The sequence below is a fragment of the Lethenteron reissneri genome, chromosome 29 (genome assembly GCF_015708825.2).
Source record: "Lethenteron reissneri isolate LAM-NWPU_2019-01 chromosome 29, ASM1570882v1, whole genome shotgun sequence".
Classification (NCBI taxonomy): domain Eukaryota; kingdom Metazoa; phylum Chordata; class Hyperoartia; order Petromyzontiformes; family Petromyzontidae; genus Lethenteron; species Lethenteron reissneri.
In genome coordinates this window covers 894,390-913,529 of record NC_083807.1, presented here as the reverse complement: position 1 = coordinate 913,529, position 19,140 = coordinate 894,390, and the positions used below count along the sequence as shown (strand labels likewise).

General features: G+C 57.2%; 1 protein-coding gene across 8 annotated transcripts in view; it reads left to right on the top strand.

The window, feature by feature from the left end:
* LOC133349119 (receptor-type tyrosine-protein phosphatase kappa-like) overlaps positions 1-19,140 on the top strand; it is a 149,304-nt gene that overhangs the window by 110,040 nt on the left and 20,124 nt on the right. For 5 of the 8 annotated variants that reach the window (XM_061562316.1, XM_061562315.1, XM_061562319.1 and 2 more), the window contains 6 exons: positions 2,761-2,951; positions 6,959-7,036; positions 11,456-11,802; positions 14,063-14,150; positions 16,770-16,846; positions 17,673-17,699. In XM_061562316.1, the coding sequence (XP_061418300.1) occupies positions 2,761-2,951; positions 6,959-7,036; positions 11,456-11,802; positions 14,063-14,150; positions 16,770-16,846; positions 17,673-17,699 (808 nt within the window). The remainder of the gene's footprint in view (positions 1-2,760; positions 2,952-6,958; positions 7,037-11,455; positions 11,803-14,062; positions 14,151-16,769; positions 16,847-17,672; positions 17,700-19,140) is intronic. The other 3 variants (XM_061562317.1, XM_061562322.1, XM_061562320.1) reach the window with 2 other exon arrangements.

Sequence of the window (19,140 nt, the reverse complement as noted above, 5' to 3'; positions counted from 1 at the left end):
CGCCATTGGCCCGTTTGAAGGAGCAACCGCTTTTGTTGTTGCCTTGACAACGGCATTCCTCGCCCCCCCCCCCCCCGTGGGGGCGGGGCGATGAGGGGGCACGCGACAGAGTGAGCCTCGCGGTGCTGTCTAAACCTGTGTACACTTACACAGCAAAGACAAAGGTCCCCCCCCCCGCATAGCCTGCACAGACTGTGGGGGCAAGTGCTGTTATCAAGCACCTACGAAGGCTGGCGCGGCACGCGAGGGAGGGGGGTGGGTGGGACAGCATCACGCCCGGCCGCCTTTGTCTCATGTAAACGCACTTTCGTAGAAGTACGTACAGACAAATTTCGACGTAAAGCTTTCGTGACTGCAGGGATTCATGTTCTTGGTTCTTTCGGCAAAGTCCCGCACACACGCACGCGTTCTGCGTGAGCACGCAGCCCCCCGGCTCCCACAATGCCGAGCGGAGCGATCATAGCTGCAGCAGCATAAACAATCCACTTGTCGTAATTAGCGACTTAATTATTCTCCACAGTGACGCCTCACGACTGTGACTTGCTCGTCTCTGTCATCGCGCCCGGACCCATTAATAACAGACGGGGCCTTGCCTACAAACACCCGAGGCAGTTTGGCACCGTTGCTTTAAAGCGAGCGTGACTGCTGATGAAGCGTAGAGCGTCAAAACCGGTTCAGAGATTTTCTAAAATTGCAACCGTGCTACAGATACGACGCGCTCACGACATCCTGAGCCCAGAGTGAGACTCTCACGACACCCTGAGCCCAGAGTGAGACCCTCACGGTGACCTGAGCCCAGAGTGAGACTCTCACGACACCCTGAGCCCAGAGTGAGACCCTCACGGTGCCCTGAGCCCAGAGTGAGACCCTCACGGTGTCCTGAGCCCAGAGTGAGACCCTCACGGTGACCTGAGCCCAGAGTGAGACCCTCACGGTGACCTGAGCCCAGAGTGAGACCCTCACGGTGACCTGAGCCCAGAGTGAGACCCTCACGGTGACCTGAGCCCAGAGTGAGACCCTCACGGTGCCCTGAGCCCAGAGTGAGACCCTCACGGTGACCTGAGCCCAGAGTGAGACCCTCACGGTGACCTGAGCCCAGAGTGAGACCCTCACGGTGCCCTGAGCCCAGAGTGAGACCCTCACGGTGACCTGAGCCCAGAGTGAGACTCTCACGGTGCCCTGAGCCCAGAGTGAGACCCTCACGGTGCCCTGAGCCCAGAGTGAGACTCTCACGGTGCCCTGAGCCCAGAGTGAGACTCTCACGGTGCCCTGAGCCCAGAGTGAGACCCTCACGGTGCCCTGAGCCCAGAGTGAGACCCTCACGGTGCCCTGAGCCCAGAGTGAGACCCTCACGGTGCCCTGAGCCCAGAGTGAGACCCTCACGGTGCCCTGAGCCCAGAGTGAGACTCTCACGACATCGTGAGCCCAGAGTGAGACTCTCACGGTGCCCTGAGCCCAGAGTGAGACTCTCACGACATCGTGAGCCCAGAGTGAGACCCTCACGGTGCCCTGAGCCCAGAGTGAGACTCTCACGACATCCTGAGCCCAGAGTGAGACCCTCACGGTGACCTGAGCCCAGAGTGAGACTCTCACGGTGCCCTGAGCCCAGAGTGAGACCCTCACGGTGCTCCCGAGGAGTGGCGTTTGGTATAAATTATTAAATAACTCTGGTGTATGTAATTAGAGTTCCGAACAAGAAAGCGACAGCGAACAATGGGCGCTTGATTATCGGGCCAGAGCCCCCCAAACGAGCGTGATAGCTCCTGAGCGACCATGCGGTTAATTTTATCTGTGAGCACAATCCATCCGGAGTCGGGATCAGAGCTCTGGGTCTGGGTTTTTTTTAACCGCCCCAGCCCATCGCTGGGCTCGGTCCACTCTCTCTCCACCACTGCTCGCTTTTAGTGACCTCTGTTGGCCACAGCGAGCATGGGGATATTCCACTTGCAAACTCGAAGTGAGAGAGCTCCACTGTTTCAGATCATCAACACCCCCATTCCCCCCCCTCATCCACCGCCGCCTCCTGCTGCTGCTGCTGTCCTACACACGTAGCCCAGAGCCAGCGAGGCTTAGCAAACTGGGGAGATGCAAATTAACAAACGTGAATTATTGATAAACGCTTGGAATGCACCACCGAGTGATTGACACATTCACTAATGGACCACTCGTCAGAACAAGTGTGCTGCGGACATGCGGGCTGTTGAGCGAGCGGGGTGAGCTTGCTGTCTCAGGAGTAGCTCTGTGTTTTCCACTTCTTAGGGCCGTTCTCTCACAACACGAAGGGCCCTGCTGCTCTGCGAGAGTTCCGAATGGATCCTTTGTCTCGTGACGACGCAAGGACGATAGCTCGAATGGGATTAATAAATGAACACGCAAGAAATGAGCGTGCTGGCATCAGGAATTCTGGATGGTCAGTGGTAAAAACGTGCGTTCAGATTATTTGGCTGCTATAAATTTGCACTTGATGAGCCACTTTGTTGAGCTATGATTTGTGGGCAGATCGCTTATGAAAAAGAGCTATACAGCTCACTGGCGAGCGTGCAGACTCGCTCCTGAGCATTCTTGGGGACGAGCAATTGAGTGTGCGAGCGAGATAGCGGGCGAGCGGGTGAGCGAGTGGATGACCTTGCCTCTGGATCGTCGATGAAACCGATGCACGTCGATCTTGTTGATGAGCGAGCGAGCGGACGGGCGGCTCCGGAGCACCGTGATGGACGCCGGTGCGGCGCTCGCCGGTGGTCACGTGTGCGGGGTGCGCAGGAAGCTGGCGAAGAAGCGCGGTGGTGGCGGCGGAGGCGGAAGCGGCGGAGGCGGCGGGCGGCGCCAGGAGATGACGCTGATGGTGAACGCGATGGACAAGAGCTACGCGGAGCAGAGCACCATCCTGCCCGAGGAGCCCTTCGCCTTCCTCAACGCGCACGGCACCAGCAGCAATGCCAGCGCCAGCCGCTGTGAGTCCCGCGTGCGTGCGTGCGTGTGTGTGTGTGTGCGTGTGCGTGTTCAGTTCAGTGAACTACGTGCAAAGAAGACCCGAAGCTGCGTGTGACAGATCATGTGGAAGCTACCTGGTCCGTTGCTCCACACGAAGCTTTGGGTCTTCTCTATGCTTGCGAAACGTGGACCCCTCCTCATGGAACATCTTTGCCAGTTAGAACAATTTAGGCTGGCCTGCCTACGATCCATCCTGGGTTTAACTAGCTTGGATTGTGTGATGAGCTCACAAATCCTTGAAAGATCTGGACAAAGTCCCATCGGTGAGCTCCTCCGGCAGGCAAGGCTGTGATGACTGGGTCATGTAGCCCACATGCCCAGCCACCGCATGCCTAAACAGATTTTGTTCGGCCGGATAGAGGGAGCTAAACAGGTGCAGCACAGGCTCCAGAAGAGATGGAGTAATGTGGTAGAAGAGGATGGGGAGCTGGAATTGCCAATAACTGCTACTAGCAGTGTCAAGATCATCCTTTTTGGAGAAGGCTCGTGAAGGACGCTCCTGCTACTAGGCAGCTGGAGGCAGTCGCCCTCCAGCAACAATGGAGGGCAGAGGAGCGATGCTCACAACAACGAGCGGAGCACCAGGTAGCTAAAACACAGCAAGTTGGCACAGTAGGGTGCACAGGTGGTGCATCGGCCAGTCATCTCAGTCAGTCGACCCATGGCACCTGGGTCTGTCCCATGACTTTCTGCCAGCGGGCGTTCGACACTTCACGTAGCCTTACAGTTTACATAGCCTGGCACAAGCGCCGTGGTGATGTCACCGCCACTTAGTGGCAAATGGCGGTTGTTGTTGTACGTGTGTGTGCGATGGCCACCGACACGCTCCGTCTGATCGCTGTTGACACTGGCATACAGGATGGAGTTCAGTGGTGATCAGTCGGAGTGTGTCGGTGACCTCTTTTGAAATCAGACGTAAACTGCGTACTAAAATCTCGTATTCACAGATGCGCACTAACAGCACTTGCCCCAATAGCCTGCATAGGTTATACAGGGTAATATTATTAGGTTTTTTCGGTAAAGTCACGTAGGTAAAACATCAAAATTAATAAAAATAAAATAAAATAAAGATCACGACGAATGGAACGTTCCATTCATTGGCTACCACATTCTGATGAGCTCCCCCCCTCTCCTCCCCCCACCTCAACTCGCTTTTAAGGGATTACATCTTGAATCATTGCCTCGCTTGATGCAGCTAATCTGGCTGTGACGGTCCCACCTGATGATGGAGACTTGTATTGCCTCCGAAACGTCGTGATCTTAATTTTATTTTATTTTTATTAATTTTGATGTTTTACCTACGTGACTTTACCGGAAAAAACCTAAGAATATGAATCCTTGCAGTCACGAAAGCTTCAAATCTAGAATTATACAGGGTAACTTTGTCTTTTTGCATATGTTTGTTTCTGTGCGTGTGTGCGGGTAGGTGTTTTGCGTGCATGTGCACGTGTGCGCGTGTGCGTGCATGTGCGTACGTGTGCGTGCATGTGCGCGTGTGCGAGGAATGGTAGCGTAGTAGTCGGTGCACTGAGCTACGAGCCCAGCAGTCCGAGTTCGATTTTCGCTCACAACCAATGTCGGTGATGAATATTTTTACCGTTCCTGGCCATTCTTAAGGTCAACTCAGCCTTAAATGAGTGCCTGGTGCAGTGTGTAAACATTAGCACTGGGAAGACAAAGGTGCCCGGGCGTGGTACTGACCACACTACCCCTTCGTACTCATTAAGAGCACTCAACCCAACAGCTTCTCAAGGCTATTTGAGGGCATCTCTGTATGAGCGTGCGTGCTTATGTGTGCATGCGGGTGTGTATGTTTTACATCTCCGCCACACATGCCAGCATAATTACCGTTTGGACTCTCAGATGAAAGCGGAGCCAACCTGCACAGGATTTGTGTTGCATCTTAAATGAGCGCCTCGTGCTCGCGTGCTTACATTTGCCGTGCTTATTTAAACACGAGCCTCTCTTGCAAAATTGACTCCCGGTCCCCGTGGGCCTCTCTTCTCGGTCATAAATAAAGGTCGCCAACCCAGCCGCCTCCGTCCATGTTGCACCCGGCATACCACATCCACCATGCCGCCTCTCGCTATGCTGTGCGCACGAGTCACAGCACCGCCTGTTCCAGTCCGCCAGCAATCCTAAAATCATTAAGTGAAAAATGAAGCCATGTGCCAACCAAACTGGCCGCCACTAATTGTTGCTGGAGATGCATACAATCATCACTCTTCCCACGCCACTGCCATGGTTACCGTTCCCATGAGCGTCACTTGTTGATTTCAGCACACTGCGGTTAATGACAGGTCACTCACCCACTCACTCACCCACTCACTCGCCTACTCACTCACCCACTCACTCGCCTACTCACCACACTGCGGTGAATGACAGGTCACTCACTCACCCACTCACCCACTCACTCGCCTACTCACCACACTGCAGGTCACAACAACTCGCTCACCTACCACTCACTCAGTCACTCACCCACCACTCACTCATCCACTATTCGCCCACTCACTAACTAATTCACCCGTTCACTCACCGCACTGCCAGTCACCAGACTTCTCGTGCTGCGTCTTTCTGTGCGCTGCTCTGCTTTGTGATCCCCCTCCCCTCATCGGCTCTCATCCCAAGCTCTTACAACAATAACCTTTCTCAGTTCTAGAAACGTGTCACGCTCTTATCCGTTACAACTTCGATAAGTGTTGTTTGTTGCTGCCCACGGACAGTTTTGGGCCTGGGGGCTGTGCTTAGCAACCGTGATGTATAATAAATATATGTATACGCGTATATGTGTATACCGAGTTCGATTCCCGCTCATGGCAAACACCCGTGACGATTATTTTAACCGGTCCTGGGCCCCCCTCAAGTCGACTCAGCCTCAAATGAGTACCTGTTGCGGTGTGTAAACATCGCGACTGGGGAGACAAAGGCGGCCAGGCGTGGTGATGGCCACCCACCCCCTCATGTGCCGTGCCGGCCTTTATTGGTGCTCACTAAAAGCAATTGTCTCAACCATCTGTTCAGGCTATACGGGAAATCTTTGTCTTTTGTACACACACGTGTGCAGTACACGTAAACACATGTATGTGTGTATATATCTCTCTTTCTGTAAGATCCAAGTGCGGATTTCCGGGTTGGGACGTGTGCTAAGCTGTTCTTCCCTTAAGCTTTGGCCATGCACGACTGTGGCGGGCACCACGGGGAAATCCCGGGATCGAATTTGATGGCGGTGAGAGGTTCTGGATACGCAGCCCAATGTGGACATGCACACTCCCGAGCGGCTACGAAACCAGTTTTCAGTTTTTTCAGTTTAATTTATTTGGTATAGCCCTGTGAGCCATTTGGCTCTTGAATCGGGTGCAACCGCAACAAACAAACAAAAAACATGAACAAGAAAGCATCTTAAAGTTACTATGTGAATATGTGCAAACATAAAATCCAAGAAAAGACAGCAAAATATTGCAGAAAAAGCACCGTACACCAACGCTGTGTGGAAAAATCCCAGTGGGATGCAAGTCAAACAACAACAACCACAAGACAACTTAGATTAAGGCCATCAGCCTAACTCCGTACTACAATAAACAAACATGGCCAAACCAAAAAACTTTTCGAAATCAAAATAAAGCCATAAAAGCAATGTAACAGTGATCATAGGAACCGTGACCGAATTTCCACAATAAACGACATAAACAACATGTACCACCAAATCCTGCAGCCATAGCTGGAGATGGGGCGTGGTGGAGATGGGCGCAGTGGAGTTGGCACGGTCTCCACCGGTGGCGGTACGGCGAGCGCACGCCGTGCGTGTTTGTCGGGGCACGCTCCCCGTTGGCCACGTTAACCTTTCTTTCGCGTTTCCCCCCTCGCGTGACGCGTTTAAACCTCTTGCCTGTTCTTCCTCGTGTCCTCCTCGTGTCTTCCTCCTTCTCGACTGTCTGCCCTCCGACCCCTGTGCTCGCACGGCGGTCAGCCCACACCCCGTCGCACACCGCGGAGAGCCTCGCCGCCAACCACAGATCCCCCAAACCCTCCTCCTCCTCCTGCCCAGGTAATGAGCTCCCCCCGCTCCTTCAAGCACGATCACAATCAAAATCATCATCGGCACGATTTGTACCGCGCATATTTTCGTGGAATCGGACGCGGGGTTCGATTGCGAACTCCAGCGCTGAGAGCCTGGGTTCAAATCTGGGTGCGGCCATCTCGGCCACGGCGCTTGAAATCGAGTTCTTGGGCGCAATGCACGCGTTTGCATTGGTGTTTACGTGCGTTAGCGCATGCGTGGGTGTTTACGTGCGTTAGCGCGCATGAACATTGGTGTTTATGTGCGTTAGTGCGTGCGTGTGCGTTGGTGTTTACGTGTGTTAGCTCGTGCGTGTATGTTGGTGTTTACGTGTGTTGGCGCGCGCGTGTGCATTAACCGCCTCCATGGTGTCGCCTCACCGCCCCTCGCGAACGCGGTCGCGTGCCAGACAGAATGCCCAGGTGACATTTCATTATGCTAATGTGTGCGGTTTTGTGTCACCACATGGGGATTGTTATTTTCTAACCTTTCGCTTATCTGCCCGTGACGCCGCTGCGAGCTGAGGCCGCGTCGCTCCACCGTGATGGGCTTACTCCACGGGCAGGAGGAGGGGGGAGGAGGGACTCCGATAAGTGAACCCCAGGAGTCGTCCTTTCCTGTAGTTGAACTGGCACCCTCTCGATACCGGCCTCCTGGCGGGAAACTCAAGAGCGATTCTGTGTCCCAACTTGATATTAGAACCGAGTGGCACTTGCTGCAAAATGAAACGGTGATAGTTCTTACTTGCACCGGTCACTGCCATAGGAATGTGGAATTTTGACCACTGGTTCAAGCCACCACTGAAAATGAGCAGTGCCCAATGCACAATAAACAAATGGCTGGGATTTCGGTGGTGGTTCTCATAATGGCCGTGTCGGATCGCTCAGCCAGCACAGGTGAAGTCTTGGGTTAAAATTCGGGTAGCAGCTGCCCGTGCTTCAACCGGGTTCCCAAGCGTCGTACATTGCTGATATCAGCCCAGTCAGCAAGGACCGAATTTAACTTAATTCAGCTTCATCCCAGCTCGAAAACAATCGGTTTGACTGCCATTTGAGGTCCCCCTCTGCATCGGGGCGAGTGAGAAGGTTCAGCGCCACCTGGCGTGGCGTCACCACGCCCGTCCAACCCTCCGTGTAGTTGGGCTCAGACCTGAGGCCCATTCCTGGCTTCCCGTTTGTCGCGGGTGGTAAATCTCGCAGTGCCCAGGGCCAAACAGGATTCGGCGATCCGCACGCATCGGCCGCATAGGAAGAGTAGGAAAGGAAGCCCTTGCCGTTAAAGTTAGATGTATATGGCATTTGTGCCAGGTTGCAAATATGCACCCCTCTGGCACCCGATCGGTGTGGATAAGATGCTCGCGGCGACGGATAAACATCGTGCATGGGTCGCTGTTTCGAGGTGGTGAGCTTCGTCAGGCTGCGGGCCGCATGAAGTTAAAGTCACGGGCCTTCCCTGGTCCGTGGGCCGTCTTGTCTCCACCGCTGGCCTAGGCCATAACGCATGGGCGAGTTTGATTTTGGGTTTGCCACGTGTCCCAGTTTCCCCAGGAGCGTTCTTTTGTTGCGGAGGCAGCTGCAGCTGTCCCGGGTCGTTTTTTTTCTCAGCTACGCAATAACACTGCACCACCCAAGACAACGCATTCACATGTAGCCCTCCCGTATTCATATATTCTGAGAGTGTCTCTTCATTCTACAGCAAGTTCCATGTTGTTTTGTATGTCAGAGGTGGCCACCTTGCCGATCCCCACCAGCCCGGCGGGCCCCGGTCAGCGGGCTCTGCCGCGAGTCGCAATTTTTTGCGCAGCACCTGCAGCAGCGGTGCCACGGTCACGCAGGCGCCGCGAGAGAGCGGAATTCTAATTAACGGAGCCGGCACTCACGCTGAGCACAATTTAATGGCCGTAATTATATAATTATTTGGTTCAATTAAATAACGTTCCCGCAGGGAGGTGCAGGCGCGCGCGCCACGCTCGCTCGTGTGAGCCCCGTCCCACGCACCTCCCCGCTAACGAGCCGAGCGGTGTGTCGGCCACGCCGGGGGGCTCGGGAGCGATGAGCCGGAGCCATCTCTGCCGGAAGCGCAAATTGAAACGATGCAGGAACCGCCGCCCGAGCAGTTTGGACACGCGCAATCGTGGGGGAGGGCGGGGGGCAGGGGGGGGCGAGAGGGGGGTCAGTGACCAATCTTGGTCACTTGCGCTGCTCCATTGCTCGAGCTTTCACAGAACGGCTGCCCGATCGTGCCGACCTGCTCTCGCTCACTCACGCCCGCTAATGCCCGCTAACGAACGTTCCGGACTTGGGCTGCCTCGACAACAACAGCCGTCCAGAATCAGACTCAGAATCTTTATTTAAACTGGAGGAATGCGATGAGCAATGGAGCTCTTAGTCACAGATCAGCAAGGTAAGTCCATAGGTCTCTATTTGAGTCTGATACACAAAGAGACAGAGATGCAGAGAGATGGAGAGACATGGGGAGAGATGGAGAAACACGGAGTTACAGACACATAGCAAGATGGACAGAAATTACGAACAGAGATGGACAGGGCCAGACGCAGAGCGAGAGAAACGCGTCGGAATAAGAGAGACGCACAGACAGACGGAGTGCCATGGAGAGAGGGCAACATCTCGCACACACACACGTGCATGCGAATCCGGCACTAACACAGCGCGTTTGCACGTTAGCGTAATAATCTCTTGCGGCGCCAACACGCACCACTCCACACCGTCCCACCCTTACCGCCGGCACCGGCGCCCTCGACTCCACGCCAGGCGGAGTGACCTTTCCCGGTGAAATACCAGGCTGACATTCAGAGCGAGAGGGAGGGGGTGTGCCAAACGCCGCACTGCCCACAGCAACCGCTGCCCCCACCTACCTTCTGCACCCTCCTGTACCCCCATTTCCCCCCACCCCCAACGCCCCCCACCACCGATTACCCCCCTCAGAATGATGGACCAATCGCTCGAGACCGAGCACCTTGGCAAAGCGAACTTGGGTTGAGATGAAACCGTGCGAGACTCTCCGTGCCGGCTCCGCGGTGGAACCCTCCGTGGTGAAACCCTCCGTGGTGAAACCCTCCGCGGTGGAACCCTCCGTGGTGAAACCCTCCGTGGTGGAACCCTCCGTGGTGAAACCCTCCGTGGTGGAACCCTCCGTGGTGAAACCCTCCGCGGTGAAACCCTCCGCGGTGAGCTGGAACACGCCGAGGAGGCTCGTCGCGTGCGATCACGACGAAGCCCGGCGAGGCAGACGGGGGGCCGGGGTGGCGGCGGCAGCAAAGGGAGGGAATGCACCCGGAGTGCGCCATGCGCCACGGAGATGGATTGTGCTATCGCATGTGCGCGCGTGAGAGTCGAAGGCAACTTGGGTGCCAGGCCATCACCAAATGGTTGCGAGATCCTGGTCGATGATGACGATGAGGCTGAAGCGTGTCGGTGCATTGGCGTATGTCTGCAGTGCGAGACCCGGGGCTGTCGCGCAGCTCGCTGGCGCTGCCGCTCCGCTCCGTGCTGACGAGGCCCGGCAGCTGAACTTTGCGTGAACGCGAGCGCCCGGCCAGCAGGGTAATGTCACCTCGCCTCTAATTAGCTTTCCGACCACTGCTTGCCAAAGATCAACAGCAGGAAGTGATTATAATCACTTGATTATTATAATTTATTATTGTTGCGCTTACCCTTGGGTCCATGGTTGCAATGAACCGCGGCTCACCAAGCAACTTCACCGCTCGCACAACCACAACTCGCGTGGTCGCTGTGGCGCCGCGTTGCCCGCCGGTGGGGCGCCGCGTGGCGCCGTGCGGCGTGGGGCAGTTGGCTTCACCGTAACGCCGCTCCATAAAGCGCGGCCTTTCGGAGTGCCGTAAATGGCCCGGCACGTCCGTAACCACGGCCGCCGACGGCGCCCAATCACGGCGCCCAATCACGGCGCCCAACCACGGCGCCCAACCACGGTGCCACCGCGGATCTCGCCAGAACCGAGTTCCCCATTCAGTGCCGTCTCGCCGCCACCGTTTTGATGGCGCCGGCGTGGGACGTTATCGGCGCCGTGTCTGATTGGCGGATCGTGGCTTTGGAGCGGCAGTTGGGGTGTTGGTTGTTGCCGAGGTGGTGCGGTGATGGTCTGTGTGGGCCTGGCTTCCAGCCCACGACGCTGTATTTAATCCAGACTCTGAGTTGGCAGGGTAGGGGTGCCGGGCAGGGCTTTATGCCAATAAGCGGGAGACGCTGCGGTAAACACCGGTCCAGTCCACAGGAATGTGGAATTTCCACCGTTGCCTCAGGGCTGGCAATGAGGAAATCGCTGCTCACCGCCGTGCGGACCGGAGGCCACTTAAAGGGACCTCAGAAGTAGTTCTGTAATATCCGCTTCTAAAATCCCTTCATCCCCCCCCCCTTGCTTCCCGCACAGACGATGGCTGTGGGGGGGGGCCCCTCGTCGAGGCGAGCGGCTCCCAGGGCCCGCCGGGGCCCGCGCCCCCCTACCCCCACCACGGGCAGCCCCCCATCCCCCAGCAGCTCCCCCCGCCGGGGGGAGGAGGAGGGGGGCACGGCGCCCGCGCGCCGCACTGCCACGGGACGGGCGGGGGCCAGCGGGGGCCGCGGGCCTCGTGCCCGGCGTGGCGGGGCCCCGAGCGCGTGCCCGAGTCCCCGTACCACACGGGGCAGCTGCACCCGGCCATCCGGGTCAACGACCTCCTGCAGCACATCGAGCAGATGAAGCTGGGCGAGGGCTACGGCTTCAAGGAGGAGTACGAGGTGTGTGGGAGCGGCGCGGGGGGGGGGAGGGGGTGGGAGTGTGCGCGTGCGTGGACCATTGTGTGCGTGTGTTAGTTAGCTTTTCTGCACGCGCGTGTGTGTGCACGCCAGTGTGTGTAAGAGCACGTGTGTGTATGAGCAAGCGTGTGTGTGTGTCCGAGCACGTGTGTGTGTGTGTGTACGAGCACGTGTGTGTATATAGCATGTGTGTGTGTGTACGAGCGCGTGTGTGTGTATATATACGCACGCGTGTGTGTATGAGCACGCGTGTGTGTATGAGCACGTGTGTGTGTGTCCAAGCACGTGTGTGTGTGTGTGTATGAGCACGTGTGTGTATATGAGCATGTGTGTGTGCACACGAGACAGCGCATGCCTAATTTAGCGCCATCAATTATGCACACCTTCATTTGTGAACTGGGCCGCAACATTGACTCTGTGTGTGTTTGTATTTCTCCTCCACGAAGCTCGGATCCCCTCTTCTTGGCACCGATTAATAATGCAGATTTCATCAGCACAGCTCCTCAAACAGCTCCGGCGTGCGAGCCAACCCTAACTCCTAATCCTTAACAGCTAACCCTAACCCTGGTGTGTGAGCCACCCCGAACCCAATCCTCCCGTATCTTTTCGTCACTTTACCGTCGGAGGCCATGGCATTTGACGATGCCCGGCGAAAACAGTCGCATCGTTAGCCTCGGTCTGGAACTACGGTCCCTGCCACCATCCTTTAAAAAAAGAACTGGAGTAAATAAGCCAGCACACTGAAGTCTGTGGATCTCTATGAGTCTCTGTGGCCGAGTGCCTCTCAGTATAGTCGCTGTCGAGTGTGCAGGCTGTGCAATTGCACCAAGCCCCGGGTCAGAGGGGGGCCCCCATTTCATCCCTCGCGCCAGGGCCCACACGGTGACGCTGCCACGCCACCGCTGGCCCTGCCTGCGGACCGCCGTGGCCGCCGTGGCCGCCGTGGCCACGTCGCGTACCGAGATGCGCCCGCGTGTCGTTGCGCTCCCCGAATCGTCATTGTTTTTTTGTTTTCATCCCTCGACCACGGGCATGGGCACCGGGACAAGACAGCCGCGATGGTTCCGCCGCAAAAACTGCCCCGGAATTTTCAATTTGCCCCGAGCGTCGCTCGTCAGCGGTGCGTCCCCGCGGAGCGTGGGGCGAGAGGGGTGAGAGGGTAAAGGTGGGAGAGTTGGGAGCGAGTTGCCATGCCCCTGATGAGACACGGCAGAGCCCGCGCCCCTGAACCCCCCTCGCCCCCACCGCCACCCCCTGACTCCTGGGCCGATGACACACACCGAAGCAAAAGTGTTTTCCTGCTCACAGCACCGAGCCAGCGGTGAACATTACGCGCTCCTACATCGGGGCAAGATTCCTCAAAGAATAACCGGTGTTGACATCCCCACAAAGTGGTACTCATTGTATTGATCCGAGGAGGATGATGCGCCAAGTTAACCCCCAACCAGGAGTTGAACTCGTGACCTTCTGACCACGAGCATCTCGCTCTGCCGCTGGGCCACCCGGCCAGATCTACGTCGCAATCCGGGTTTACGTTTCTCACCAAATACTTTCCGGGCCGCTGGTAGGCGAGAGTAGGCGACACGCGACTCGCAGCCCATAGCAAGAGGTGCACTGGACGTGGTGTGCGGGGTTGGCGTTCCCCCCCCCCCCCTGGGAGGCGTCTCTCCCACGTGGACCCGGCTCCTGTCCAGCGATGACGTCCAAGCGCACTCCGCAGGTTGTTTTGGGGTTTTTTTGGATTCAGATGCAATGGCAGTCGCTTGTTGCTACTCTCGGGTTTTGTTTCATGTTGAAAATTGAAAAATAAAAGACTTCAAAGTGTACGAGTTTGTCCGGGGAAGCGTGCGCGCATATGCGTGCGTGCGTGCGTGCATGCGGGGGAGCAGTGGCAGAGCGGTTAGCGCACTGCACCATAATAAACCCTGTGAACTGAGCGTGAGTCCCGACTGTGGTCGGGAGTGGTGCTGGCCACACCACAGTCCCGTTCGCCGTGCCGGCCGTCATAGGTGCTCGCTAACAACGGTTGTCCCAACAGTCTATTGCATGTGTTTGTGCATATGTGTGCATGTGTACGTGTGGGTGCGTGTGTGTGCGCGTGTGGCGCATGTTAAGTGCGCTTTGTGAAAACGATTCGTGCGCAAAATAGGAGCGCTCTGCACCTCCTGCACTTGACCTTACACATCTCTCGCACTCCTCTCATTCCTCTCTTCCCTCCCTCCCACCCTGCCCATCTCTCCAGAGTTTCTTTGAAGGGCAGTCGGCGTCGTGGACCGTGGCCAAGCGGGAGGAGAACCGTCCCAAGAACCGCTACGGAAACATCATCGCCTGTAAGTGCTTGACCCCGCCAGGTCGCGGATCCCCCCTCGATCTCCCCCCTCGATCCCCCGGGAGGACCTGGGATCACTCGGTGCCACTCATCGCCTCGGGTCACGTGTGAGATTGCTCACTCCGCCGAGAGATAGCGGCGGCGGCGGCGGCGCGCAGAGCATGAGCTGGAGTCCGGTGGGGACGACTTAAGCTCCGTACGCTCGAGCGGCACGGGGGGTGCGGGGGATCTTGCGAGGGGCGACAGTGTCGCTTGAGATGGAATCCCAGGTTCCTTCTCCATGCGACGGCGTGACGAACGTGACACTCGCGGTGCCAATGATATTACGTGTATGCAATGAAGGCGGTGATTGTGGTGATGGCGGCGGTGGTGATGATGATAGTAGTGACCATGACAGGAATGATGGTTGCGCTCATGGACCGAGTGCCCATTTGCACCTCACACCACGTGGGCACCCGTCTGCCATCAGGGACCGTGTAGACACCTCTGTTGGGCCTTGAAGTTGGACTCTCGGTGATGCCATCCATCCATCACCCATTGTGGGGCCTTGGCCATGGATGGAGACGGCCCTGAGAGTGGACCCTGGGGTAGGGATGGATGGGGTAGGGGTGTATGGGGTAGGGATGGATGGGGTAGGGATGGATGGGGTAGGGATGGATGGGGTAGGGATGGATGGGGTAGGGGTGGATGGGGTAGGGGTGGATGGGGTAGGGGTGGATGGGGTAGGGGTGGATGGGGTAGGGGACGGATGGGGTAGGGGACGGATGGGGTAGGGGACGGATGGGGTGGGGACGGATGGGTAGGGATGGATGGGGTAGGGATGGATGGGTTGGGGATGGATGGGGTAGGGATGGATGGTCCAGCGCTCCGTATGGGCCCTGGGGCGGCAGGACTTCACTGACTCGGGATCGGGGTTACTGATGAGGGCCCCGGTGGTTTCCCAGTGGGTGCATGCCCCTCGCCCTCCCCCCAATACCCCCCACCCCTCCCCCACCTCCTTCCCCAGCCACGCTCATCATCATTATCACTTAAGACTCCACTTATAATTACATTTCAAGAGGAATGTTTTTTCTGCATAGAACAAAATCCCGATTAGTATTCCCTGCTTTTATTATTTAGCCTTTTTCATATATGTGTATATATATATGTGTGTGTGTGTGGCGCATAGATTATTCGGCACTCCCGAATGAGTGCCTGTGGCTTAAGCAGCAGCGCTGGCTGTGTGTGTGCCGGACAAAAGGCGGTGAATCTGCGTCGAGATGGCCGCAGTCCGCTCGCACAACACCGACAAACTCCGCGTGAGCCACGCCATGGATATCGCTGCCGTCCTTACCGGGACGAAAACTGAAAAGTGCCCAAAGAAACTAAAATAAAAAAATGATTGTATCAGTTAAGGGCCCCCTGAGCTCTAGAGCTCTTTTTCCGAAGCGTCCTGGCCACAAGTGATAGCCCAACGAAGTGGCATGTCATCACGCGGACATTTATTGGAGCCAATTACTCCAAACGCGTGACGGTGATTCTAAATGTGGAGGGAGAACCCCGGCGTGGAGCGGCACGCACCTGGACCGACCGCGAGAGACCGAGAAAGAGAGGAGCACCCGGAAAGCATGCGCAGCTCAGGGACATGGCCCTGCGGCCCCTGCGCCAGGCCGCCTCGTGGCAGCGCTCGCTGGGGGGCGGGGGTGGGGGGCCACTGGCCACCAGGCCACCAGGCCAAGCCATTATGACGGCAGTGGCAGCCAGGAGACGTGACGAGGAGACGGAGCAATGAAATTGGCCTGGCAAGCAAGGTGCTGGGCGGATTGTTGCGTTGCCATCCCGTGAGGGGCGGCGACGACTTGCAGAGGAGGCCTTCATCCAGCAGTGGATTGATCATGGCCGACGATGACGATGACTGTCATTGGAAGTTTCACAAGCACGGAGGCGCAACGTGAATCGGCTTCGCGTGCCGTCTTCGTTCACCTGCGTGAAATTCATGTTTGCTCTTTTATTTAAATGCAAATCATCGCAGCGTCTCACTCCACGGCATCGATACACACGCATGCACGCGTCAACACACGCGTGCACGCACGCACGCACACGCGTGTGCGTGTGCGTTCTCCACAGTGCTCACGGGAGTGGATGTCACTAGCAAGGAGCGCCTGGTGAATGTGTGTGTGTACGTGTGTGTACGTGTGTGTACGTGTGGGACTCACAGTACTTGCCCCAATGCTGTCGCATTCTATATGGGGGATCTTTACCTTTTAACATGTGTCGGGCACGGTAATGTAGTGGTTGGTGTGCTCCACTACGAACCCGGCAACACGGTTTCAATTCCCGCCCGTGGTTCACACCGGCAGCGACTGATATTGGAACGAGTGCCCGAGCCCATCGGTCGACTCGGATTCAAATGAGTGGCTGGTGTGGAGTGTGGAGCGTGGAGCGTGGAGCGTGGAGCGTGGAGCGTGGAGCGTGGAGCGTGGAGCGTGGTCATCAGCACTGGGGAGACGAAGGTGGCCAGACGCGGTGCCAGTCACAACGTATTCTCGTGAGCCGTGCCGGGAGCAAGAGGCGCTAGCTAACACCACTTGCCTCGAGTCTCTATGTAAGCTACGTGGGGGATCTTTGTCTTTGTGTGCAGACGACCACTCGCGAGTCGTGCTTCAGCCAACAAACGGAGATCCGAGCTCCGACTACATCAACGCCAACTACATTGACGTGAGTGCACCCAGCCCCCCACCACCCCACCCCCCACCACCCCGCCCATCACCACCCCGCCCCTCACCACCCCGCCCCTCACCACCCCGCCCCTCACCACCCCGCCCCCCACGACCCCGCCCCCCACCACCCCACCACCACCCCACCACCCCACCACCCTGCCCCCCACCACCCCACCACCCCACCACCCTGCCCCCCACCACCCTGCCCCCTAGCACCCTGCCCCCTAGCACCCTGCCCCCCACCATCCCCCCTGCCCCCCACCACCCCACCCCCCACCACCCTGCCCCCTACCACCCCGCCCCCCACCATCCCGGCCCCCACCACCTCGCCCCCCACCCCCCTGCCAACCACCGCCACCAACCTGATGGCCCTACATCATCGCGAGCATGGTTTAGAGGCCAAGTTAGCAGAGAGCAAACGAATGCTCCGTGGAGTAGCCAAGGGGGTGCACGTGGAGTAGCCAGGGGGTCTGTATGGAGTAGCCAAGGGGGTCTATGTGGAGTAGCCAGGGGGTCTGTGTGGAGTAACTAAGGGGGTGCACGTGGAGTAGCCAGGGGGTCTATGTGGAGTAGCCAAGGGGTCTGTGTGGAGTAGCCAAGGGGTCTATGTGGAGTAACCAAGGGGGTGCACGTGGAGTAGCCAGGGGGTCTATGTGGAGTGGCCAGGGGGGATATTGATTGAGAGGTCATGGCACAGCCTCGCATTCCTCTGTCCATAAACCAGGGAAGAGGCAGCCATCCCTTCTCCCCCCCGCCACCCCCCCATGTTCAAATATCTGTCTCCTCCTCCTGCTGCTGCTGCTGTGGATGCTGTGGATGGGTAGGTGTGCTGCTGCAGCAGCGGTAACCTGGTGAGTGGGTCCCTCTGTTTCTCTGTCTCTACGTCCGTCCGTATGTCCGTCTTTCCGTGTTTGCCTCCCCATCTGTCCATCCTCGCGTTTCTGCCAGTACACCCCCCCCCCCCTCGCCCCACTCTCGCTGGGTTTCCACTTAGAATTTCGCAGGGATATTTTTTTATTTATCGGATAAGCATTGTTTAGTTATGTTCCGAAGGTTAAACACAAAAACAATTGATGGGATGGACACAAAATAAATGGCACATCCTTTAAAGACGTATTAAGGGAGCAGTGTCGCAGTGGTTAGCGAACACTGTGCTTCAATCCTAGCATATTGTGATTTGATTCCCAGACGTGGCCCACAGCAGGAGAAAGTGATGTATAAACCGGTTCTGCGCCACGAGGGTGGTGAAATAAACTAAAATAATCCCCGCGATTGATACAACATGGGGAGGTTTCCATCCAGCAGTGGAATTACAAAGTTACATTTTTTCAAACCGTATTCCCCCTTGAGGCAAGGACGTTGATATATTTTAAGTGATGCTAATTGGACACAAAATTAGAGGAAGGGAAGTGTTTGTTTGGTGTGAGTGCTTCTAATTGGACACCCAGTGAATGTTAGACTCATTGTGTAACTCACGTTGGGGCGTTGGAATGGAGGTGCATGCGCAGGAAGCCTGCAACGCTGTTGTAAGATAGGGCAAGCCACTTGGGGGTTGGGAATTGGAGGTAGGGATGGGTGGGACAGACGTGCAGCGTGGAGGAAGCGGAGGTGAGGTCATTGAGATGGGCACGGCAGTGGCACGCAGAGGTCGGGGACCAAGGGGAAGAGGATACCCCGAGCCAGACGACGTCGCGCTGTCGGCGACGAGCTTCGAGTTCACAAGCACCGCAGGATCTAGCGGAAGGAAGGAAGCGATTGCGGGGAGTGGCGGCATCGGCCATGATGACCCATGGCCTTGAAGCGGTGGAGCACGTCGCGTCCGTGCGGGTGCGGAGCGAGCCAGGCCAAGGTTCGCTCTGCGGTAGTGAGTGGGCTTGGGGGATTGAGCGCGGATCGGGGACGTAGCGGCGTTGGCACGATGAGCTCTGGTGCAAGGAACACGGTGGGGGGGGGGGGAGAGACCGCCAGTCCAATTCCGCCTCCCGCCCACCCTTCACAGCCCGATGGCCGCAGCGGGGGCCGGGGCGGACAACGGTGGTGGGGGGGGGGCCTTGGAATTCGCGCCCAGGTTCGCAGGCGAAGCGGTGGAGGCAGAGTTTGTGCCGGGGTCGGCGTTGAGGATGTTCACACCGAAATAATCTCTTGAATATTTAAGACGTGAGCCGCTACGCAATATATTATAGAGCAGTGGGGTTTTCAAGGTCTGGAGTGGGGGAGCGATCTTTGGACGGAGTCGGGGCTATTGCGCTGACGGCGTGCTGGGTGGGGGGGGGGGGGCGCAGGCAAGCGGGC